Raw genomic sequence first — 24,723 nt, forward strand, 5'->3', positions numbered from 1 at the left:
ATGGATCCAGCACGAAGCAAGAAAGCAGATTAGCAGGTTCTGGCTGGGTGGATATCCCAAAAGCCAGGGTGTTGCACAGGGCTTGGGGAAGTAGATTTGGACCCTTTGTTTTAGAGCTGGTGGGTGAGGGAGGAGAACCTGCGTTTGCAGAAGGCTCGTTAGAAAACAGCTGTCTTTGGTGGGATGGGTTTCATCTGGAGTCTGCGAGAGACAATAAACAGGAAGTCCCACAATGACATTTTTATAGAGCTGCTTTGCAGAGCGGGGCTGCGCTTAAAGTCCAAATTTAGTTTATTTGAGTGGGAGCGTCCTCGGCTTTAATGTCCGCTTGCTTTCAAAGCAACGTGATAGAGCTTGGCTCATGCAGCTCTGATGTCCAGGCAAACCCGTGATCTGGATCTCTCCTGTTATCTTCTTAAAAGCTCTCTGCCCTTTCATTAGGCTACGCTGGTGCTCATGCTTTGAGATCTTAGCTGCAGTGTTTTTGTGAAGGGTTAATTAGCAAGCTGTATTCTGCAGCAGAGATTACTTCATTTTAAGGTTTAAATAGGTTTGCACATCAGGCCAGTAAAATATTCTTGGAAATAAACACAGAACTATAAACCTGAAATCATGCTCTACTGCTGAGTGAGACACCAGAATCTTCAATAAAAGGTCTGGTTAATAACTAGCATGTGATAGCAAGCGATGAGGAGAGGCTGCAGGCTGGGTTTGTTCAACCTGGAGAAGAGAGGGCAAGAGCTAATTGATGTATTTGACTCTCCAAAGGGAGGGTTCAGAGAGGATGGGGCAGGTCTCTTCTCAGAGGGACACCATGAAAGGAGAAGAAACAACAGGGACAAGTTGCTGTGAGGGAACTTCTGTCTCGATAAAAAGAAAATAAGTTCACAGGGAGAGAGGTTTAGCCCAGAGAGGCTGTGGGATCTCCATCCCTGGAGATATTCAAAACTGGACTGGAACAGACCCTGAGCAACCTTTTCCAGCTCTGAAGGGGAGCTCTGGAGGTCTCTAGCCAAACCCTCTGCTTTGCACAGCATCTATTTGCTTGTGGTGGGGGGCTCCAGGAGGTACTGGTTTGTGGGGTCACCAGGGGACCTTTTCTTGGGGTGGAAGGAATATACAGCCTTGGACAGTGGTGGCCCATCCTTGTTACTTTTGTCATGAATTTTCTTTGGCAGGGTGTCCATGTCAGCAAGGAAAGGGAGAGCTTGTTAGTCCAGCTCCTTTTGTGTAACAGGAATCAGTGAGGGTCCAGAGCGGCAAGCCAGAAATGAGCAGTGATGCTTGGACAGAAGGTCGCGGAAGAGGTCTTGCTTGTGGGCTGCATGTCACTCCTTGTGTTTACAGGCTGGTAGATATAAACATACTGAAGAAATGGAAAGACTCGCTGCCATGGGAGTGTCCTGCAAGGGGAAACCCACCTGCCAGGCTGCCTGGCTCTCTCAGCAGGGCTGCAACAGTGCAGGAGGGCTCATCGTGTTACCTTGGAGTGAGATCATCCAGATCACCTCCTCCCACACCTGCCTTGACAGGTAGCATGCTAAAGCACATGATTAAATATTCTGAGTTGAGGCCCTGTGTTCTTCTGCTGGCTTCTTGGTTAAATACTGTTATCGATTGAAAGGCCGTGATGCTCACCAAAGATGTTCATCTGTAGCTGCTCGCAGAAAAGGACACTCCTATACAGGGTTGGTTCCTCAGTCTTTCTCCAGTGCTGTTGCTGAGGAGGGCAAGGGGTTTTGTCTGGAGGCAGAAAGGCCTGGAGTTGGTCTTGCCCCAGGATGCCCTACGAGTGGTCTCTGCCTTTACCACTGAGCAGGGACAGAGGTGGGACAGAGCTTGTCTGAGGCTAGGGGAGCTGTGGGATGAGGACCTGTTTCTTCAAGATGCTCTGTCGCCTCAGCGCTTGGCTCCATCTCCCTCTGCCTCGGCCACATCTCCAGAAATGAGTCAGACCCCAGAGAGGTGCAGACACAGGACCAGGGAAATGGAACTGGGGAAATTCTTGTTTTAGGAGTTGGTAGGGGGTCGAAGGCAGCACAGCCCTGCGTGCTCCCTAGTCCTGGAGTAGCTTCTGTTCCTCAACAGCCAGGAGATTGCAGGGACCTGGTGTTTCCTTTGTGTTAGAGGTAAATATCAGTGCACCTTCAAATATTTCTCTTGCCCTAGGAGAGCTCTGGGTTAAGATCTGAATGGTCTGTCTTGTCCCTGGCCAACACAAGACTGTTCCCTGTATTTTTTCCAGTACTTGTTTTATTTGTCTCAGGAGATGAATAAAGTTACTTCCCCGAGGAGGCTTTGACTTAGGCAGCTAGAGACCAGCAGCTGGAGTCTTTTCTTGATATGTAGTCTCACCACACTTTCCTTCATCCTGTTCCATCCAAGCACTTTCCGTGGGCTCGTGTAAGCAATCCCTGCTCATCCTGGGGGTGCAGCCCCTTTCCACTCCACTCCTGCGTGCAATGTTGTTACTCAAAGCAGTATCCCAGCGTGGTGCCTAGGAAAGAGCCATTTTCTCTCCTGAGTAGGTTCTCCAAAGCTGTTATTACTTTTCCAACAGCAAATACAAAGCAAGTGGAAATGTTGGCTGATGCTGCTAGTAAAATTCTTAAGCATCTACGTGTGCTTTGAAATACTTTCATCCCGCTGCCCTGCTCAAGGGGTACCAGACACCGAGGGAAAGCCTGTCAATGTAAATGTCAAAGGGATCTTTGGGTTCTCATATTTGTCAGGCCCATTTCCTATTCCCACTGTGTCATGGGGCTGGGAGGCTGTTCCAGCCCTTGCCAAGGAGCTGGACCCTCTAGCATCTGGGCTCACTGAAACAAAGGGATTATGAATCTAACTTTTATCTGGGGATCTAAATCCCCATGGAAACCAAGGGGCACATTGGAAGACTCAGTAGGTGTAAGCAATGTGGTGGCTCCTACACCCAGGCCCGTGAGTTTGTGGGAGCACTCCTACCACTGAAGGGAAATCAGGGTTGAACAGCCTGGAGAGGGAAGGTCTCTGAGGCCAGAGGAGCAGGTCCTCAGGTAAGAAGCTAGGGCTGTTAGCCACCAAACCCAGAGAGTACTAATCCCCGTTCCCTATAGTTTAGGGCTGGGATTTTGTGTTGTCTGAAAAGGTGCTGAAGTTTTAGGGTCGTTGCAAAGAGGTCACTTTCTGCTGATATCCTGAGGACTGCAACTGGGAAACTGTAATACAGAAGCTGTGGGTAGTACCAGGCCCTTTAGCCACCCAAGGCCCCCTTCAAACAGACAGTTGTTTAAAGTAGGAATATCTCTGCAAAGATGCACTGCTACCTTGGACTGAGATAAAGTCTCTTCCTTCCCCTCCCTCAGCTACATCTCCTTCATCCTTTCCAGGTCCTCTTCCAACAGCAATTAACCCTGGTACCTGCTGAAGTCAAGGACAATCTCCAGACAAATCCTCTCTGCTCTTGTTTTATCAACCCTATAAGCCTGTTTCTGTGCCTGACCAGCCTAGGTCAATATTTAACCCTTTTTGCATCACCTCCTCCTGGTCAGCTGCTTGATTTCAAACTGCTTTGTACACCTGAGACTAATGAAGGCATCTTTGAGGGATGCTTAGGGATGAGTGAGGAGTTTGGCTACCGGGGTGTCCAAATCCACAAGCCTCTGCTATGAATGGCAACTGCAGCCCAGACAAACTTGCAGCACCCTGCCTCCCCCCCCTGCACCCTTGCTGGAGAGCGGTGGTGCCTGTGGGATGGGCAGGTACAAAGCACCTGGCCCCTGAGCCTGAAAACCACCACTGCTTTATGCCTTCCAGCTAATGGGTGGTTTTAGCTCTGCTAATCTCTAATCAGTGCTGGAGAAACCTAAACAAACTAGCCTGGACCACCCCAAAGCATTCGTAATTACTGGATCAGGCTCATAGATAATGCGTTTAGAGCTGCTCTAAAAACATCTCAGATGGGGTAAATGTAAAGAAAGTGGCCTATAATTGACCCTTCTGCTGACATCTGAACTCTGGCTGGGCTGATGCACCTGGGGAAAACAATTTGAGGATGGTGAGGGGGGCCTGGGGCATCAGGCAGGTTCAGACCTACCTCTGAGCATGACCTGTGGAGCAGCAGAGCTAAGGGTGGGGCTCAGAGCTGCAGGAGCTCGCGGGGTACCCATGCTCCTCGCGCTGGAGCCAACCAAGCTCCACAGAGCAAGTGCTGAGGGAAGCATGAAACGTGCTGGATGAGTTTTGGTGGGGGGGAAGGACAAGAGGCTGAGGTGTAACCGACAGGCAAACAAAAGCGAGTCACCACCAGGAGCGAAAGCTGGGGGGCAGGGACAGGCAGAGGGTGTGCTGGGGAGATGTGCAACACCCCAGGTGGTGCAGCTCTGTTCCTGCCTTGTGTGGGAGCAGGGGGAGTGCTTGGAGCCCTCTCATTCCTCCGAGTGAGAAAATATGAGCTTCATTTCAGATTAGAACCATTCCCACTTCCATGTTCAACCACTTTTGCTGACCGAGCCTGCTGGGTGGGCAAAGTCTTGTCTTGCACCACTTGAAACTTTGCTCCCTCCTGCATGCCCTGGCAGCACAGGTAAGGTTTGCAGCAAACCTCTGGGCACCTAACCCTGAGGAGGAAGAAGCGGTGATGCTGGCAACTTATTTCTGGGCCATTCTTTTATTTCCTTGAAAGCTTGCCATCTTCAGCGTGATTGCCTTGGGGAGCAGCTAGCACTGTGGGCAGGCTGGATCAAGTGGGTCTCGTAGTGCCTCCTTCCTCCCTGCAGTGCCCTGCTCAGCTCACTCCCACCACCCTGATTCAGTGGGTGAAGCTGATGAACTGGGGTGTCTGGAGGCAGGTTAAGTTTCACCATTCCTGCTCCTGTGGCCAGGGGGCAAGGTGGCATGGGGCTGGGGCATCGGGGACCTACGGTCCTAGGGAGCGTGTAGCGGGGGACAGGGAGCCATTTCCCAAGTGCCAGCATAGGGAAGGGGAGCTGGGCTTGTGGGTAAGGTGGGATTTCCCTCCAAGAGTGTGTGAAGGGGGGATCCGGCCCCCCCCAGAGCTCCGGTAGCATGCTTGACCTGCTGCTGAGGGGAAAAACGTGCTGGCTGGCTAGGGCAGGGCATCACCCGAGACCATGAATGCACATGTCTCATGAAGAGACTTGGCATCTCCGTAATTGGATTTTGAGGCTATTTTGTTCCTTTTGAGAAGGAGCTGGAGTCCTCCCTGCAGATCAGGGCAGAGCTCCTTCTGCCCCCACTACCGACTCGCCCTGACCTTGGGCATGTCCCTCTGCCACCCTGCAGGGAGGGACAAGGGCGAGGGAGGGCAGACCCCTCACTGTCCTGCCCTGATGTGCTTCGCTGTGAGTCGGTGGCAATTCCCAGGTCCCAGTCCCTTGGCAAACCTTTACTCATGGCCGAAGTTTGCCGAATCTCCACGGAGAAAGCAAGATGTTGGCCACCAAATACTCACATCAGTCCCAGCACGCATCCTTGCAGCCTTCCCTTCCTCATCACCTGCCCCTCACCATGCCAGCTCTGGGACACAGGAGGCTTTCTCCAGCACTCACCATAAAGCACTTTAAAAATAAGAAGACTGTTTTATTCTTCTTTCCTCTTTTTTATCTTTTTTTTCTTCCCCCCCCCCCACCATTACCCACTGAGCTAAAAATTAGGGAAAGAAAAACACAGGAGGACACATTGTTTTCTCCCCCCGCAAGACCCAGAGCTGTAAAATACTTCTTAATCATTGGGAGCAAGAGGATCTCCGTGCTGGGCCTCCACTTTTTGTTTGCGAGTTTATTTTTCCTAATTCATCCTTGACAAAGGACAGAGCCATAAAAGAATCGATCAGCACGTCTGTGGGAAAAAACTGCCCTGAAAAGGGTCGGAGGAATACTGTAGCATTTCCAAACAATTCCAAGGGCTAAAGCCTCTGTGAGATGCAGCTTCAGCTATAACTTGCCTTTCTAGGAACAAGCCTACATCTGTTTGGCAATGCCATATTTTGTAGGGTAAAATAAACCCTTGAGAACAAACAGGCCAGCTTATCCAGAGGGGTAAATGCCTGGGAACAGAGCTCACTTGTTAATCCTAAAACTGTCAGCAAAGACCCACTGGAGAAATTATGGCTGGCCACGGGCACTCAAGCTGTTTTTCCTCTGCCTCCCCGCCTCCCCCCATCCCCACAACAGCTGTAAAATCTTCTTTATTGTTCTGCTCGAGTTGGAGAGCGGCACAGAGAGGTCTCCCGGCTGAGGGCTGCAGCAGCAGGGGCAGGGGGAACATCTGATCCATTGTATCTGCACTGGCGTTATTGCTTTGGTGGCGGACAAAGAAAATGACAGCGATAAAAGAAAGCGAACAGCCCGAGCACCTACTAAAGAGGCATATGAACAGGAAATCCTGGCTTGTTCCCACATCTGAGCTGCGTACGGTTTCTTTCCCTCCAGGATCATTATGTTTAATGTCCTCCTGCAATTCAGGCAGCTGAGCTGACGGAGCCCCTTCCCTCCCCCTCCTCTCTCCCTTCCCTTCTCTCATCAGATTTCGAGCCCTCCCTGTGGAAAAATGATTTGTGCACAAGCAGCCTACACAACGGTGCTCATAAGGAATTTGCCCCTGCCAGTAGTTATTAATGGCACCCCAGTAAATGCCTCCAGCAAAACGGGCTGCTGCAAGCATCAAGTGCGTGTTGAAAAATCGGGTTTAAATCGTCCCTTGGGGAATGACCTATTGGCCACCTAAAAAATGCAGGATTGGTTCGCTGTATAATTAAGTTCAGGCCATCTCTTGTGCTTACACACGCAGAAACCCAGATGTCAGCTTGGTACGAGTCAAAGTGCTGGGCTGCTTTTAAAGCACCAGGAGAAGACAGACCGTGGGGGCATAACATTTGCCACTGGAAGAAAACCTACTTTGAATACTTGGAATATTTAACTGACTGCAACAGATAATTAGCCAAACCCTCTTATGCCTCCAAATATAGATTCATTAGTCATATGAAAATATCTCATTGGAACCAAATGTGAGTCATTAGTGAAGTCAACAGCAGATCATAAAAAAGGTACCGAGAGCCTCTTTCCCTCCATCCCCAAAATGTTGTGAGTGTGTGGTGAAAATAATTCCCTCCATTTTCTATTGAACATCTGCTGGCAAATCTGTTTTAAAGGGAGGCTTTTGAGGGGCTGCTTGTGTGCAGGGCTGTGCATCCCTTTTTCCCACTTTGAGATTTGTGGGAGTAGCGAATGCAAAGTCTGTGCTGGGCTTCTTTCTATATATATATATATATATATTTGTCTTCTTGAAGAGACTTCCTTGAGTCACTCAGGCTAAAATTCGGGTTCTGTAATACAAAAAGGGATTTTGTAACGTGAAGTGGAATAAAAATATCTTCATTACTAGCTTTTAATTTCAGGGGAACATTTTTGTTGGCTTGGAGTTTCGGAGTCCCCTACACTCAGAGCAATGAGTGCTGCAAGCAGCAATGAATGCTGGTGCCACAGGGACCCCAAAACTAACCGGATTCCTCCAGAGTGAAACGGGGATGGTTAAAATCACCGTCCAGCTTGAGCGAGGTGCAAACAAGCAATGGTACGTTTTAAAAAGTAAAGCAAATGGGCAGCTCTTCCATGACAAGGTATCCGCAGCGTGATGGGCAGCCAGAGAAAGGGACCATGATTGATTAAACTCTTGTAAAACCCGAGCTGTTGCTTGGGAAGACCCAGGGACTGGGATGGGACCACGTTCTTGGTCCCAGGATGTATCACAGGGATTTCACAGAGTGTGCTGAATGCCGCAGACTGTCGTCCCACCCTGCACTCGTCGATCCCACAAACAAACATGTTGTTGTATAACTCCAGGGCCATGAGTAATCAACAAAAGTTGTGCTGCACAAGTCATCAACAGCAGCATTTTGCATTTTTCTTAATTTGAAGAAAACAAAACCAAAACAACAAAAAAACTACAGCAGCAAATGTTAACTTTAAGTGCCCCAAAGCTGACATTCCCACGGCTGGGGGAACTCAGGCTGCCTCAGTGCCTGACTTTAACGATACAACCCCACAACAATATTAACCAAGTTTTCCAGCTTCATTAGTTCGGTTGCATTCCCTTGGCTTTGTTGTTATTATTTTTTGCTAGTGAAAAAAAGTCACTTCTATGTAATACCCCTTGTACTTAAAATCCTCTGTGTAGCCTGTGACAGTCGGGCAGCAGGGAGAGGAAGGTGATGGGGTGTGAAATGTGCATTTCACACCAAAACCCCAAACCCCAGAGAGCTCTGCCTCTGCACCCCTGGTTGTACCCCGGCTTTTGGGCACCCTCGCAGGGCAGTGCCGCAGGGGAGGCGCTGAGCCTGCTGCAGATGGCTTTGGTCTGGGGCTGTAAATGCCCTGCGGGGAGCCAGGCTGGAGATGCGGGCAGCCCTGTGGGCATGGAGCCCTGCGTCTCCAAGGGGACTCACCCGACCTCAGGGTCCTGCTCCCATGGAGGTAGGGTGGCCCCCAGGCCCAGCGTTTGGTGGGGGGCTGGATGGCGGGACTCTCCCTGAGCCCAGGTTTTGCCCCCCCATCCCCATGGTGGGACCTGGCCTGAAACGTGGCTGCTTGTGCCTGGCCTGGCACTTCTGGGGCAGCGGGGTGAGAGTGGGCCCCCACCTGCCCCCCAGCCCCCCTCTTGGCTCTCTCTGGGGGAGTGGAGATCACCCAGTTCCCCCCCCCAGCACTGGGAGTCCCTGTGGGGCAGGACCCCAACCCTCCTGTGGGGTAGAATCTCCATCCCTCCCTGTACTAGGTGTCTCTGGGGGCAGGCCCCAATCCCCCCTGTGGGGCAGGCCTCGATTCCCTCTGGGTTTGGCCCCCTCTACCCAGCGGGGCAGACCCCAATCTCCTTGTGAGGCAGATCCCCATCCCCCGTGGGGCAGGCCCTGACTCCCATTGCAGCAGGCCCTCGCCCCGTGTTGGTCAGACCCCCATTCCTCTTTGGAGCATCCCCAGCCTCCTGTGCGGCTGCCCCCGACCCCCTCTGGGTCTGATCCCCTCTCCCCTTTCGGGTAGCCCCCTCTCCCCTCCGGGGCAACCCTGACCCCCGCGGGGGGGCGGCGCGGGGGCGGCTCTAGGACCCGGCGGCGCCGCGGCGCGCCCGGCCCCGCTCCGCTCCGCGCCGCTCCGCGCTGTGCCGCGCCGCGCCGCGCCGCTCGGCTCCGCTCCTCTCCTCGCCGCGCCGCGCCGCGCCGTGCCGCGCCGCCGGGGGGCCGAGCGGCGTGTCCACCTGCCGGCCCCGCCGCCCGTCAGTCCCGCCATGGCGCTCGGCGGGGTCGGTCGCGGCGGCGCGGCGCGGGCCGCCTGGCCGCGGCTGCTGGTGGCGGCGGCGGCGGCGGCGCTGGCGCTGGCGGGGCCGGCGCTGCCCGAGGTGCTGTTCCGCTGCCCGCCCTGCACGGCGGAGCGCCTGGCCGCCTGCCCCCCGGCCGCCCGCCCGCCCTGCCCCGAGCTGGTGCGGGAGCCGGGCTGCGGCTGCTGCCCGGTGTGCGCCCGCCTGGAGGCCGAGGCGTGCGGCGTCTACACGCCGCGCTGCGCCGCCGGCTTGCGCTGCTACCCCGACCCCGGCGCCGAGCTGCCCCTCCAAGCCCTGGTGCAGGGGCAGGGCACCTGCGCCCGCCGCCGCGACACGGCCGAGTACGGCGCCAGCGCCGAGCGCCCCGCAGGTGAGCAGCGCCCGGCACCGCGCACCCCGCGCAGCCGGCACCGGGGACCGCGGGTCAGGCACGGCGCACGGAGAGCCGCGCTGCGAGGACGGGGCGCCCAGCGCCCTGCGCGGCGCGCTGCGTGCTAGGGAGCGGGCACCGGGCCGGGACCGGGCGCCGGCGACCCGGTGCCGCGGAGCGGGCGCTGTGCACCGCGCTCCGGGCACCGGGCGCTGGGGACAGCGCATCCTGCGCTGCGCAGCGGGCATGGGGCACTGGGCACCGCGCGCCCGGGACCGAGCGCCGGCGCAGCGGGGCACCGGCACGTCCAGGGGGCAAAGGGGATCCTCCCGGGGCAGAGGGAGCCCTCGGGCGGGCAGGGAGGGGGGATCCCTGCGGGAGAGGAGGGGGAGAGAGTCCGCGGAGGGACAAAGCGGGCAGGAATGAGAGGGGCGCTGGAGGGGGAAAGGAGCGTGAGTGCATCCCTGGTATGTGGGGAAAATGGGGTATTTGGGGTGCAGCTACCCCGGGGTCAGAGAGTTTTCCTTGGCAGGGGGCAGGAGCCCCAGGGGTGGGGTGTAACGGGGAGCAATGCAGGGACTGCCCCGGGGGCAGGGTGGAGGTTGGGGTTTTCTAGAGAAGAAAACCCGTGGGGGCAGATAGGGGTGAAGTTTGGGGAGATGCAGCTGAGGGGAGGGGGAGTCCTTCGGGGAGTGGAGGTTCAGATTTGGGTTTGGTGGGGGAGTAAAATCACCCTGGAGGGTGACGGATGCCCCAAAGATACGAGGAGAGGCAGTGTGGGAGGACCATGTGCTGCCTGGGGGGAAGGCGGTGGCTGAGGACTGTGGGGGCCCTGCTATGTGGGGAGCCCGTTCCCTATGGCTACCTTCCCAGCTGAGCCCACCTTGGAGCTGGGGTGGCCGCTGCCGGCTCCCGTGGGGGTCCTGGCCCCCTCTGTCTGCCCTGGTCCAGGCACTGGGTGCCGGAGGAAGAGGAGCATCCCCCAAGGGCACAGCCCCGAGGATGGGGATGCCAGCAGGCTCCTGACCTGTTGCTGCAATTGCTGTGGGAGGGAGCGCTCCTGGGGATGCCAATACAGCAGAGCTTGGTTTTATTAATGCCTCCTCTCCCTTGCGATCGGCCGCAAGCTCTTTCCCTTTCTGTGGGATGTTGAAAATTGCCAAATCAAGTCTGGGAGTAGAAACCAGCACTTTCTCCTTTGAAATCACCCCTCCTTGACTTCTACCTCCTTGCTGGTTTTGCTCACCTGGCTATGACTGGGGCTCTGACCCTGTTTGCATAACTAGTTCGGCAGCACGACTTTGAATTCCCTCCCTTCCCTCTTGTTGAGGCTTTTTTAAAAGCACTCTGAACCGGCTTCGCTCCCCGGGAGGATGGGAGCACAGACGGGTACCTGCGCACGCTGCTCTGAGTACCTGCGCACGCTGCTCTGGGTACCTGCACGTGCTGCTCTGGGTACCTGCACGTGCTGCTCCGCTCGAGGGGGAGAGAAGGTGAGCGGGGAGAGAAGAAAAAACAGCAGCAGGGAAAACTTTGCACGTTGCAAGCTGCTGCTTCCGTGCACCCAGGCTGCGACTGCTGCGGTCCCCACTCCTGTCCCCCCTCCTTTGCCCAGCTGTGAAGGGCTGTGGAGAGCCGGGAGTCTGGAGAACACGTTGATGTGCAGTCTTGCTTGACTACAGAATATGAGTGTCAAGGGAGTGAATTTTACACTCTCCAGAAGAAGCCAAGGGCATTTAGATTTAAGGAATCTGGCGCTGACTTCCAGGCTTATGCTTTTACAAGAAGTTGAGGGGGAGGCGGAGAGCATTGCAGTGATGGGTTGAGAGGTGATTTTCTGAGTTAATGCTGCTTTTTTTGCTTTTATAGACTTTATTTCAGAGTTATGTTACTTCACTGGGCATTTTGCTTGATTTTATTATCTTTATTCCTTTACAATGGATGTGATTTATTTGACCGTATCTCTGTGTGTAATACACACACACATAAATAGCACAGTTTAAGAACACTTTAATGTATGTGGTGCTCTGTAATGTCCATAGGGGGTGAATAATAAAAATACTGGCACATCCTTAAGCAGCGTGATGTGAAACATGCAGCTGGAATATTCACAGTCGAGCATGTCTTGGCAGAGGAGCTTGGACATCCAGAAAAGGGTTTGCTCTCTTCATATTACAAAACTTTTAACAGGTTGTTGTAGCCATTAAAAAAAAAAAAAACACAACCAAACCCACAACAAAACCAAAACCTGAATCTGCCAGCTTCACTTAACTCTCTTCTGTTCAGACTCGCATCATCACTTCCATCTGCAGCGTGCCTGCAAAATGTATATATACGAGGGAGAGTTTGCTTTTCGTTTAAAGCAGTGACAGGGAAAGCAGTCTGGCACCCGAAAGAGCAGGGATTGGAATTCCCTTTCAAATGCTGATGTCAAGCTAGTTTCAAGAGTGCCCCAAGAGCAGGTTTTTGCCTGCAAAAGGCAGGTGTTGAGGCTTTTTTTTTTTTTTTTTAAATGTGCTTAAAGGTATTTGCCCTTTTTCCCCTTTCCAGCTTGAAAAGGCTCCTTTGGCTGATTCAGGGCTGGAATGCAGAGCTCGTGCTATTCCTAAATTAAGAGGTTGGCAAGTTTTTTTGTCCCTGATGAGAGGCAGAAGGATTGCCCAAATGAAACAAGGAATAAGACTCTGCAAATTCTCCTGCTGTGGCTCCAGCATTGTTTAGTCTTCCACTTAGGTCTGTAAAGCCAATCCTGAAATTGTTGTAGGCGGAAAGTAACATAAACCACCATGTAGCTAGGAAGCAGGGGATGTTGCTCATTGCACAAGAGGCTTTGGGTATTTTGAAGATGTTGGGAATGTCGGAACAAAATAGCAGCAGTCTGTGGAAATCAGGCTGAGAACTTCTACCCCCCTCCCTGGGGACACGAGTGCATGAACTCCCACCGATGGTGGGAGTGAGACGATGGTGGGAGTGAGACGGAGGCTCAGCACCTCCAGGGATCAGGGCCTCTGAAATAGTTCTGATGCCACTGGACCACACTGTTTTACAGTTTATTTCAGGTCATCGCGTAACAAACTTTACGTACTGCTGACTGAAACCGCCTGCACTGGGGACAGAGGGTTGTTACCGTGTGCGTGAAACTCGCGGAGAGTTCATGCCAGTCTCAAGCTTGTTTATTCTCTCAGCACCTCAGCAAGATCGGCACGCTGTTTTGCACACAGGGAGCAGAGCGAGGACTGTCTTCACGTCGTGTTAGGAGTCTGTGTCCTGGCAGATAATGTCCCAGTCCCCGATAGCCATCTTGTCTCCAAGCAGGTCTAGGGTGGGCCAGGACCAAATGGGTCCTGCAGATACAATGTGCTTTGAGAGGCATTTCAGGTCGCGTTGGGATCTTTCAGTCTCTCCAATCTCAGCTGGAGGGTGGGGATGCTGCTTTCTGCTTTGGCCATGGCAAACTGGAATCAGGGGCTTGTGTGGTCTTGTCCAGCTGTCAGCGGCACCGTCCCTCTTCCTTCCTTCTGCTGGGTTTAGCTCTCACCTTGTGTCAGAGTAGGCTGGCTCAGGAGCTAACCCTACAGAAAGCCAGTCCCGGGAAACAAGTTAATGATTTTCTGTCGGATCAATGACCTGAACTGGCTCAAGGTGCAGCAGGGTGCCAGTGCTGCTCCAAGGTGGGAACTTGTGCTAGGAGGTGGAGCAGGGCAGATCTTAGCGATGTCAGCAAATGTCCTAAACTGTCCTGCCTGAGTTATGAGAATAGCTGAAGAATATCCAATTTCTCCTAATGGAGACAAGGTCCTAGGAATAAAACTTGTTCCACTCTGAAAAAAAGCTCTCAAGCCACTGTTCAAAGCTGACCAGTTAAGGGAATTTTTTTTTTCCCCTTTGCCAGTGCAGTTCAGTTGGGTTTGTAGTATTGTTTTATTTTGTTTTGGGGATATTTGTACTAATTCAGTGGGATCTGCGTCTGAACCCACTGCTGGCTATTGAGTCCTGCTTTGGAATCTCACTTTTTTATTAAAATAAATGTGTTTTTTTTAGTCCATGCCAGTGCAAAGTAACCTTTCCAAATGGAAAGAGAGCTGTGCAAAGAATGTGGCCCCAGGCAAACCTGAACTTGCAGGGCTGGGGTTGCCTCATTCACCTGGTCAGGGACTCCGCTTTGAACTCCCATGATACAAAAACATATAGTTATAAAATAGTTAACTGTTAAAAACACAGCTCGTTTTAGCATCCAGCTAAAATCCTTATTTGGGTAGCCCCCAATGCCACACATCCTTCCTTATGGGTCAAATGTCAAAACCTCCATTTCCCCTTGGCAGGCAGCTGCTAAAAGACAGTTTAATGTATTGCTCCAAAACACAGAAGACTCTGAGGTTGGAGGTAGCATAATGTGAGTGGAATTTTAACAGAAACTTGAAAACCATGCCAGTAATGCTATGAGTGCATTTTTCACATCCACTGAATTGCCAGGAAGACTTCTGCTTTTCTCCTGCTTTTATAAGGAAATGAAGCATCCATCATGATCTGCATATGCATGTGTGTATCTGTCCTTCCGCCCCCACAACTTCTGACCCCGTCAGTGAAGTTGGCCAGATCTGGCACAGCAGTGGAGGTCCTGAAGGCACCGTATTGCTAAAAAGCGGGTGAGGCATAGAGGAGAGCCAGGCTATGAGTGTCCCCCTTGCCCTGTGCTAGATGCCTTTCCAGGCAGAAGAACATGAACAAGAGGGAGGTTAGTTGCAAGTGCTGCAACCAGGTGTTCAGCCTGGCTTATGCAAGCTTGGACATTACTGGACGTCATAGAAGCCAACTGCAAGAATCAAATCCACAGGAGCATGTTAATATGTCCACAGCCACTACAGCAGCTCTGCCCAGGCTAAACTGAATGTCTGCAGAGCTCCTTGCCATGGAAGAAATTCTTAAAAGTGAAATGCAGTTAATAACAGCTCTAAGGATGATATGTGAATAGAAAGAAACCACACAGCTCATCTGTCCTTGCTACCTCTGGGACTTTGCCAGTAGGTGGACCTTCATGGCAGCTGTGTCTGGTGAAGAGCTAACCTTGTCAGGCCCTGGGCTGGCTGTCATCTTTAAGTATTAAGACAATAAATAACACCTTATGCAGCAGCTTCTTGAAAATAATGCTACCCCCTGCCCCAGTCCCACTTGAGTTTGCTGTAGGGGGGGTGATGATGGTGGGAAAATGGTGGTTTGGAGGGAAGGGGAAGCCTGGGAAGATTTCAAGGCTCTGGCCCAAAGCAGAAATGTGTTTTCATGCTGTCCCTTGGCAAATGATCCGTTTCCTTCTTGCCCTTTGCAGTTGTTTCCTTTCCTCTGGGTTTTAGGCTTATACTCGCTGAGCATGGTATTTGTCAAGGGAACAGCAAGAAGTCCCATCTGTGAGAAAGTCCATGTCGTTTGTTTTATCCACATCCAGGAATTGAGCCGAGATAAACAATTCAGGAGGCAAAACAGTGAAAACTGGAATGTGAGAGGTGTGTTTGTGTATGGCTCTGTACTAGACCTGGCTGCAGTATTAGCTGGGGCTAATTTATCTGCCCGATGGGTGGCTGTCGCTGTTACCCACAAACACGACTGGATTTGTGAAGGCAGGGTTTCATCCCAGTGGCCAGCAAGCACTCCTGTACCTGTTTTTCCTGGTCACCTGTTCAGCACTAGTGGCCTGGGAGGAACAGCAGTTTCCCTGGTAGATTTTGCGCTTCTGCTTGGATTGGGCAATTCCAGCTTTCTGGGCATGGTCACACCTGCCTTCCCTGCTGGGGCTCCAGTTCCTTCAGGGTGGGTCTTTTGCTTTAGGCAGACAGAGTAAGAAGGTGGCCAAGGTAAACTGTAAAGATGCTATTAAAGCATTTCTGTTAGAGGAGGAGGGCTGAGCTTGGTGGTGTACTGAGTTTCCAGGTGTAAGAATTCCTGGTTTCTTTCCTTGAATCAGGGTGAAACATGTAACTTCGATCCAGTGGCTGCTTAGCAGACCCATTCTGTATCAGAGGGATGCAAAGCTATTGCCATTGCGCATGTTTCCGCTATTGCTTCCACCCATCTTCACCCCTGGCTCTTCCCTGGGGAGGTGCTGCCTGAATCACTGTGTGTGTGACCACTTTTGAGGTTGTCCTTTAGCAGCACATATTGAATACATTGGGCTTGGCTTTCCAACTTGTCCTTGCTGACTGTCTGCATTGCCAGAAGAGGCAGGTTTGTCCTCAGTGGAAGAGTGAGGCTTTACCAGATGGTATTAGCCTTGTGGAGAAAGCTGCGTTAGGGCCCCATGTCTGCCTGGGGGAGGGAATTGCATTACATGTCCCTTTGCTGTGTGCCATGCAACAACATGATGCTTCATGGGTGCCGAGTGTGCTCTGTGATTTGGAGGATAACCATGGTGCATGCTCCTGGTGTGGACTCACGAAAGAAGGAAAAATCCTTGCCGGGGGTCCTAACATGTTGTGCAGATTATTCTTGGCTGCCTTTCATCCCTGCTGAGCTGATCTCGTGGCAGTCACGCCCTACTCCCTCCCTGTCCTTGTGCACATCCTTGTGCTCCATCAGACAGGTCTTGGTCCTTGTCTGGACCCCAGGTGAGCCACGACAGGCCGTTAACCCAAAAAATTATTCACTTTTCTGGCAGGATGAGTTTTCTGCCAGTTTAGCAGATTGCAAATCCCGTTCCATTATTGTTTCCACAAAGACAAACTACCTTCAGCAGACCGAGTCTCTGACTGAAACATCCCTGCCCACCTTCAGCAGTCACTGCCAGCAAGCTGGGAGGTGTTTCTCATTCATGAACTGGCCAAGTGTGACCTCATTAAACGTGCAAGTTGACATCTAATTACAAGTGAGCGTGATGTGGTGGTTATCCTGGGCAAAGGCTTAAGAGAAAGGGGTTGGTGCACAGTTATTGGAGCTTTGCTGCAGCCCAGCATTTGACAGCTTGTTGTAACTGCATTATTGATTGTCTTCTGTTCAGTGTTTTGCCCCACATGTAATGTAGTTAGATACCAGTGGGAAGATAAAGTCTCTTGCTGCATCAGCTTATGGTAGAAATAAATTGTTTTAGAAAGGAAAGGGTCAGTAATCACATGCCTTTCTTATGGACTGGAATACTGGGAAACATCAGGTCACTTTTATAAGCTTAAACTATCCTTTGACATTGCAGCTTTTATTCTGAAGAAAGCTGCACTGTGCCTCTTGGCTGGTAAGGGAACAAGTTCACTGCCTGGTGCTCTCTGTAGTCAAAGATCCCATTAATTCTGCCAGCCGCGAGGAACGATTTCTTGGTATTTCATTCTGGACTGTAATTGAGAGTGACACAAAGCGCTGGTGGGAATTGGACCGTGTTGAAATCCCTGCTTTTCCTTATAATTTTCTGCAGATAAACCAACTCAGGTGGGATGAGAGGATTTCTAATGCTCTGCCCTTGAAATTAATAACTTCTCCAACACCTTACTTGCTGGAGGCAATTTTAGAGAGGAGTTTTTGTGCCTCCTTGGAGCTTATCCTTGTAACCAAGTGATGCAGGATACCTACAACAGTGACATGCTGTTGCAGTCACTTGCATGGTGTTGTCTGTGGGGGAGTCCCGTAGTCCTATAATGTAGGGAAAATTCATTAAGCCTTGCCCAGTACTTCTGCTTGAGACCACAGCAAGATTTCCCTGTAAGATCTTGCTTTTCAGCCTTCAGCCAGGGCAGTCTGTTCTCAGCTCTTCTGGCTAGTTGTAGAAGACCCAGTCCATGCTAATGGACTTCTCTTGGCTTGGTGCGGAAGTTGTCTCATAACCTTCCCATGTTTTCCTCTTGCTGTTTTAAAACTGAAGAAGGGTGGGCACCTGATGTCCACGTCCCAGGAGTGCTTGCTGTTCAGTCTGGGGGGACTGGTGGGTGCAGTGAGTTGTTGAAGGTGTTTTTGTGGTTTTGGGTGTCCTCCAAGACCTTTTTTGTACCTCCAAAGATCAGGTGTGTGTCCTCCAGTGTGACCTGTCTCCTGTAAGGTAGGGAGTGCTCTGTATTTTGGAAGTCCCAAATTTTGCTCTCGAGGCGGGTGGGACAGATCCTGAGTGGCCCCGGTGAAGGCAGAAGAGCAGAAGCAGTGAAACTGGTCAGAATCTGACCTTTTTTTGCATGTGGAAAGTTGCTTGGGGGTCATTTTCAGTTTGAATCCAGGAGGTTTTGTCTGTGGTGCTCGGCACGCCATTCGGCTGTGAGCTGAGCCGGGGGGAGATGCAGGGTTTGCGACCGGCGCGATGGCAGCCCTCCCACACAGCCCATGTGGAAACGCTCGTCTCCCGTTGCTTTCAGCGGGCGAGCGGCTCGCCTCCATCTGGTGCTGTTTCATCTGGCACTTCAAAAGCAAGCAGAAACGGGGAGAGGAACTCAGGTTTAGCAAAGAGGAATGGCATGAGGAGGAAGAGCGGGAGGGGTGGCTGGTGTGGGGCTCCATCCTCCTGCACCATTGGAGCCCAGGGCTGGTGCTGGGGCTCTGCCCTGTAGCCCCAGCAGGGATGTGGAGCTACTGAGGCTGTGGATAATCTGGGGTGCCTGGCGTGGGGCTCCCTGAGGTGCCTGGTTTGTGTCCTCTGGGTCCTGGCCACTGGGAGAGTTTGGTGTGGGGGTTGTAGGGTCAGGGTGGTTGACCACCATGGTGTTTCAGTTAGCAGTGAGGCTAACCCGACAGCTCCGGGGCTTTCTGTGGCTGTTTTCTATTCCTCCTGGTCCTCCTTGCTCACCCTGCAGTGCCTTTGCTAAAGACAAATTCCAGTTACATTGGTGAATTATGTCTTGCTTCTTGGGGACACTTGTCAGGGGTGCTGCAATCCACCCTCCACACGGTAGCTGCTTTGCTCTTCTAGGTTTGCAGCTGAACCAGTGCAAGGAAAATGCTGAGTGATAACACTATAACGAGTCTTACCACTGCTTTCTGAAGGTTGAAAGAACTGCTCCAGGCTCCATCCCAGGCTCTGGCAAGGCATCTCTTAATCCAACTGGTCAAGGACAACGTTTCTGTGGTGGAACCTTCTCCCTATCTGCACTACTGGGCTCCAACAGCTGTTCTTTTTCTAGCATAGTACCCACCACTAACTAAGGGCTATGAGTTTGATACGATCCCTGATGTGTAGAGGGCACTTTCCTTTCTCCTGAACATCGTATGAACTGGATTGATGTAATGGCAGGGAAATCACTGCTGCACCATCTTGATCTGACTGTGGTGTGAATGGACAGGTGAATTATCTGCCATGATGGAAACTGGGATGAGGAGGCCTAAGGCAATGGGTGGCCATGGTAGGGCACCTCTTCCTTTGGCCGTGGTGAACATTGCTGCCTCCACAGCTTGTGCAGAGGTGGTGTTGGGAGGATTTTGTTTACATTGTTACAAATCCAGGTTGTTACAGATAGTCCATTACTCAAGACATTTGGGGCAGAGGGTCTGTATTTCTAGTGGTGTTCAGGGAATATGTCCATTCCTGGGACTGGATGGTGGAACAGCACTAGAGGTGCTATTTAGGTGCTAACCCTCTAGCCCATCACTGAATTTAAAGAGCAGTCCAGAACTGGGGGAGAAAAACGAGACTATGGCAAAATGGTGCCTTCTTACACAACAAGTCAGCTCCCTGTGGGTATTCTGAGTCATTTTGTTGTTGTTGATTTTAGTGACTAAAATAAGTTTATTCCATGCTTTTTTTCCCTGCCAGACCCTGCAGACCCTGTCACCCCCAGCTTGCAGAGAGTGAGACAGATTCCATTAATTCTTGTTCATTATTGAGGGATTTCGGTCAATGAGATTCTTGCCTGGAATTTCTCTGTGGAGGAGCCCAGCTTCCCACTGCCTGCAGATGCAACCCAAAAAGCTCAGCCTCCTAGCACGCCCAGCTGGGTGGTGGGAATACAACTTCTAATGTCTGCAGAAGGAATTCGGTACCCTGCTCCCTTCAGGGCACCTGTCACTGAGAGCATCACCAAGGCTGGGCAGGTGGAAACGCTTGGTCCGCAGAGCTTTGAATAATGCTGAACTGCCTGATTTGGGCTGATTTTGGAGGTCTAGACCTCTGTGCACATGACTGGGGCATGCTTGGTCTGGGGGCACTGGGAGGAATTTGGCACAGAGCCCTCTGAGGCAACTGTCTTGTTTAGTAAAACTCGGGCTGTGGGAGTCGGTGTGAGGAAATAACAACATCCACTTTGGTTTCTGCAGTCTCTGTCCTGGGGGCCAGCCGGGTGTTGTAGGAGGCCACAGGAATCCTGCTCATGACCACATCCAGATTAATGGCCATTTTGGCAGCTTTTCAGGAGTGAGGAATCTGGCCACTTTCACAATAATGGCTAGAAATTCCACATGAATTAATTAGTTTTATTACGGGACATGTCCTTCCTGCTCCTCCAGGGCTGCCTGAAACACTGAACTCATTACAGGAAGAAATGAAAATAGTACTAAAAATAAGAACTGGTATCCCAAGCCTTGTGAGGAAACACGCAGAGTATACCGACATCCTCCACCAGACGTGCTTCCCAAGCTGTGGCTTTTAGCCAGATGAGATCTAAACCCACGTTTTAGATCCATTGCAGCCACTAAAACACCCCAGCCTGCTCCACAAGGGTGTCTTCTCTCAGCCTCTTGGCCCCTGCTCAGCTTAAGCCATTCATTTTAAGAAGCCATAGGTTTCTTAATTACTCCCACAGTTTCAGTTTGATGCAGCATTCAGATCTGACCCTTGGATGTTGCACAGTGGAGGCTGCACACCTTCAGCCTCCTCTCCCCCATGGGATGGGCTTCCATAGCACTGTTCTTACCTTGCAAGGACACTGTTTGCTTCTATGGTAGTAAAGTGCTTGGAAATACCCCTGGGAAAGGATGCTCTGCATTTGAGTTTTGGTCAAGGGTATGCCATAAAAATGACAGCATAGGACTTTGGAACGGTCTGCTCAAGAGCAGCCAGAATAGCATTAGACTGAGTAAATATTTTGGGAGTCCAGAGCTGATAACTTTCCCTTGCTTATGTTTGTGGGGAGTCAGCCTGTAGAAACTTATTGCCTCTCACGTGGCTTTTTAAACAAAGGTTGTCCACGGACTCAGTGTGTTTTTATTTTAATCCCTTTTTAGAAGTGCTGACGTTGTCTTGAGATTTGCCTGCTGGTAAGGGGCAGGTGTGCAAAATGCATGCTGCTTGCCGGTCATTCCAGTGTTTGCTTTACGAATATTGCTTCAGATACTTGTGTTTGGACAGGGAGTTCTCCTTTTGAGCCTAACCCCTCCTTTCTGCTCAGCTCTACCTTTGTGAACCAGGGCTTGACTTGTTTGGTTTTTTTTTTTTCCTTTGTTTTGGATGAAGTGAGTTCAACATGGCAAAGCTGACCAGGAAGGTGGTAAAGTTCCTGCAGGTCCCACTGCACAAAGTGTGGTTTGGCTGGTGCTCAGCCCTCTTGAGAATTGTGACCCTCATCCTGCAGGGAGTAAGGCCAGCTGAGCTGACAAAGGGCTGAAACACAAAATTTTCAGCATTAACAAAATGTGCCTGGTAAAAAACGGTAAAAAATGTTAATGCAGACATAGATTATTCTAATCTCAGACAGTTGGAAAGCTTCTGTCTTTCTAGTAATGTTTGTTATTGATTTCAGTCATTGCTGTCCTCCATTCTTCTGTTTATTCTTTTTATCAGGCTGGTTTCAAGGATTTGTTACCTTAACCGCTGGCCATTAGTCTGGTCCTGCATTTGCTGAAACCGACCTTTGCAAATTCAGACCATGCTGAAAGCAGTCGGGCAGTGCAGATATGACCAGGCAGCAGACCAACCTGGCCAAAGGTCCATCAAGCCCATAATCCTGCCGTAGGTGCTAGCCAGCAGTGGACAAATTGGGAATTTATGAAAAGAGTATGGAGTGAGCCTTGCAAGGTGGAAACAGTGCTCTGGAACCCATCACACTGCTGACGCTGCTCAGCCCACGATTTCAGGGTTTTCCAAAACACAGCCCAGTCTCCTGGCTGCTCACAGAGGTACCTTCTTTGTTGAGTGAGCTGCCCTCCTGACTTCTAGCAGTGGGGTTTCAAGCACTGGGGGAGGTAAGCAAACCCTTGGCCATGTACATCACTGCAGTGTCTTGAGGCTTCAGGACAGGAAGACCTCCATGGACAAGACCAATTTAGGGTTGCTCTTATGAATCCGGTTTGCTACCTGCTCCCATCTCCTGCCATCTCATGCATGAGGAACAACAGCCATGGTGAGAAGGGAGGTCCCATCACTTGGGCTGTGCCCAGTGGAAGCACAACGCTGCCCGGGTCTGTTTTTCCCCTGAGTTACATGCTAGGAGAGTTCAGCTTCCGGGCTGTGGTTGTCAGCAGTGTCCTGTCCCCTGGAACTGATCTGCCCTAGAAGAGCTGAAATGTCTCAGCTGACCTAAAAAACTGCTTGCGATTGAAATGCAGCAGGCCCCTATAAATATTTAATTGAGTCTGTGTTTCTTTTTTTTTGTTTTCCCTCCACTTCTTCTCTTATTTTTCCCACCCTATGTGGGGATAGTCGATTGAATGCATATCCCCTCCATGGCATCCTGTGATGAAGCTGCATTTCTGGCAGTTAAATCATGTATCTTGCTTGCCTCCCGTCATCATTACCCATGTTCAAGACTGACACCGAGCTCAGTGCTGAGCGTGTGAATACTCCTGTGGGAGTGTTTACAGCCCACTGTGGGCTGCCCACTGCCATATAAATTACATCCTGAGAAACCCCACGGTGTCTGCAGTAAGCTTTTGCAGCTCTTCTCTTGAAGCAGTCCTGTGGACAGATTTAGGAAACATTTTTAATGGGGGTAGTTCCCACAGTTTTGTCCATGAAAGAGCTGTGAATGGGTGGGACTTCAGGCTGCGTGGCAGAAAGCGTCTGCAAGGCAAGACTGCAATCATTGTGGTAACACAACGAAGCAGGTACCTCTGTCAGCAGCCGGCAGACTGGGCTGTGCTTTGGAAATCCCTGAAATCGCGGGCTGAGCGGTGTCAGCAACGTGACCTGAGCTGGGCTGACTGCCTGATGCCGGTACCTGGGGCTTGTTGTGCAAGGCGTGCAGTCTGCCCTGTACTGGAGTAACCCCGAGCTGGGTTGCTCTCTTCTTGCCAACCATGGACGTATGCACAGTGCCTGGAGGGCACGTAGCCACAACCCATCCCTCCAGGCTGGCAGGACATCACAGGTCAGATACTGTCCCCGTGATGGAGCTGGGGAGTTCAGTGGGGGTGCTAGCTTCGTTGCAGGAGCAATGCCATGAGGTAGTGTCACTCACCGTCACAGGTCAACATGCAGCAAATGCAAATTCCCCATCACGATGCTGGTGAACGGCTGCACTTCAGAGCCGGAGACACGGCGTTGGTTCTCCGCTCCGAACCCGCCTCACGCAGTGCAGGCGCTGGTGCAGTGCAGTGCTGCCATCCTGACCTGGCTTGCGCGTTGTGGGGAGAGCGGGGCTTTGCTGTTTTCAGCTGGTGAGTCAGACCCTGGGCGGCCTTAGGCCAGGGGTACGGGTTTGCTCTTTTTCCAGCTAGACACATGCATCTGTTTTAAGGCAGCCAAGGCACAGAGCGGGCAAGACTGAACCTCCCTGAAAACACTGCAGCTCCCCAAGGAGCCAACATGGGAACCTTGGAGCGGGTTTAGACACCAAAGTTTGGGCAAAGACATGTTGCAATGCTGCCTGAAGAGACTTCTGTCCAGGGGCTTTCCTGTAGAGAGACATACCCGGGAAGCAGAAATAGCAAGTGACTAAATGTCACGGTTACATTCCTGCCATCTGAAAAGAACTCCCTATTTTCTTTTGGCTGCGAAAATTAACTTCCCTTTTCTCCTCCCTGAGCGGGCAAGCTGGCTCCCGGTGGCCGTGCCCTTGCGGCGGATACACAGGACGGTCCAGGTCAGGCTGAAAGGAAAACTCTCCTACTGGGGGCTTTTCACTGTTGTGCTCCTTTCTAAAGAAAATGTGCAGGACTTTTCCTGGCCCTTGTGAAGGCCAAGATGCAGGTCCGTTGCTGGAATAGGGTAAGACTGGCCTCATTTGGGAGCTCATCTGGGTTTTGAGCCGCTTGCTTCCCTCCCGCATCCCCTGTGCTGCCATCTGAGCTGCGTGGGGTGGGGGCTGGCATCCAGCTTTTTGTTATTCGTGTAATTAATCTCATCCCTCCTCGACTGTGGGTCTGCTGCCCCCAGGCACAGACTGGCCTGGGGCACCTGCATTTGGCCTCTGCTGCACCATGGAAAGCCCCACCTGGAAGTCCACGAAGCTGAGGCAGGTACCGCTGGGTGTGTTGTTCTTGGGGATACTTATCCTGTGGTCCTGGAAGACCCAGTGATGGGATTGTATCTCAGGAGAGCAAGTTTCTTAGACTGAACAGCCTGCTAGTTGCTCCAGTGATGAACACTACAGAAACTGTGATGGTGCCACATGTCACCTAGTTTGAAGATGCTGGGGTGAAGAAAACACTGAAAAGGCTCCAATGCAAAATCCCCTGGGATTTTTTTTAGTTTATTTTAATATTCTTTCCAATAGCAGAAGTCTGGACTTTTGTGGGATGAGAACCCGACAGGTAAGGAATGATCCGGCAGCTGCTGCACCCAGGAGAAGTTGAGAGCTTGGTCCTGATTTGCAAAAGGCTTTTGGGGGCCCTCTGGGATCTCTTGGTGCCGAGAAGAAAATACGCACCATTATACCCATACTGACCATGTGCATTCAGACCAGCATGTTCATTCCAGCCACTCTTGCCTTCTTCCTTTGCTGCTGGTTTTTTCCCTAGAGACCTGTACATTTTTCCCATTGGATTTTTTTGATCAGCAAGTTTATTTTTTTCCTGCTATAAAGTGCTGTGCTCTCTTTCTTCCTCTTGTTTTCTCTTGCTGCATTTCTGCCAGCCGCACCTTCTCTCCCCATGCCTGCTCTCAGATTTACTTTGCATATTTTCAGCGGGGTGCTGGGAGGCTCATTTTGACCTGTCTGGCTTGGTGAAGACCTGCTGAAACCTGCCATTCCTCCCGAGAGAGGAGCTGTCAGGGG

At 51.6% G+C, this 24,723-nt stretch overlaps 1 protein-coding gene across 1 annotated transcript in view; it reads left to right on the plus strand.

Annotated features, from left to right (window-relative positions):
* Window positions 1-9,140: 9,140 nt before the first annotated feature.
* IGFBP2 (insulin like growth factor binding protein 2) overlaps window positions 9,141-24,723 on the plus strand; it is a 64,610-nt gene continuing 49,027 nt past the window's right edge. Inside the window, exon 1 of the mRNA XM_072874991.1 lies at window positions 9,141-9,682. Within this exon, the coding sequence (XP_072731092.1) occupies window positions 9,280-9,682 (403 nt within the window). The 5' untranslated portion in view covers window positions 9,141-9,279. The remainder of the gene's footprint in view (window positions 9,683-24,723) is intronic.

The sequence above is a fragment of the Ciconia boyciana genome, chromosome 10, assembly GCF_034638445.1.
Source record: "Ciconia boyciana chromosome 10, ASM3463844v1, whole genome shotgun sequence".
Classification (NCBI taxonomy): domain Eukaryota; kingdom Metazoa; phylum Chordata; class Aves; order Ciconiiformes; family Ciconiidae; genus Ciconia; species Ciconia boyciana.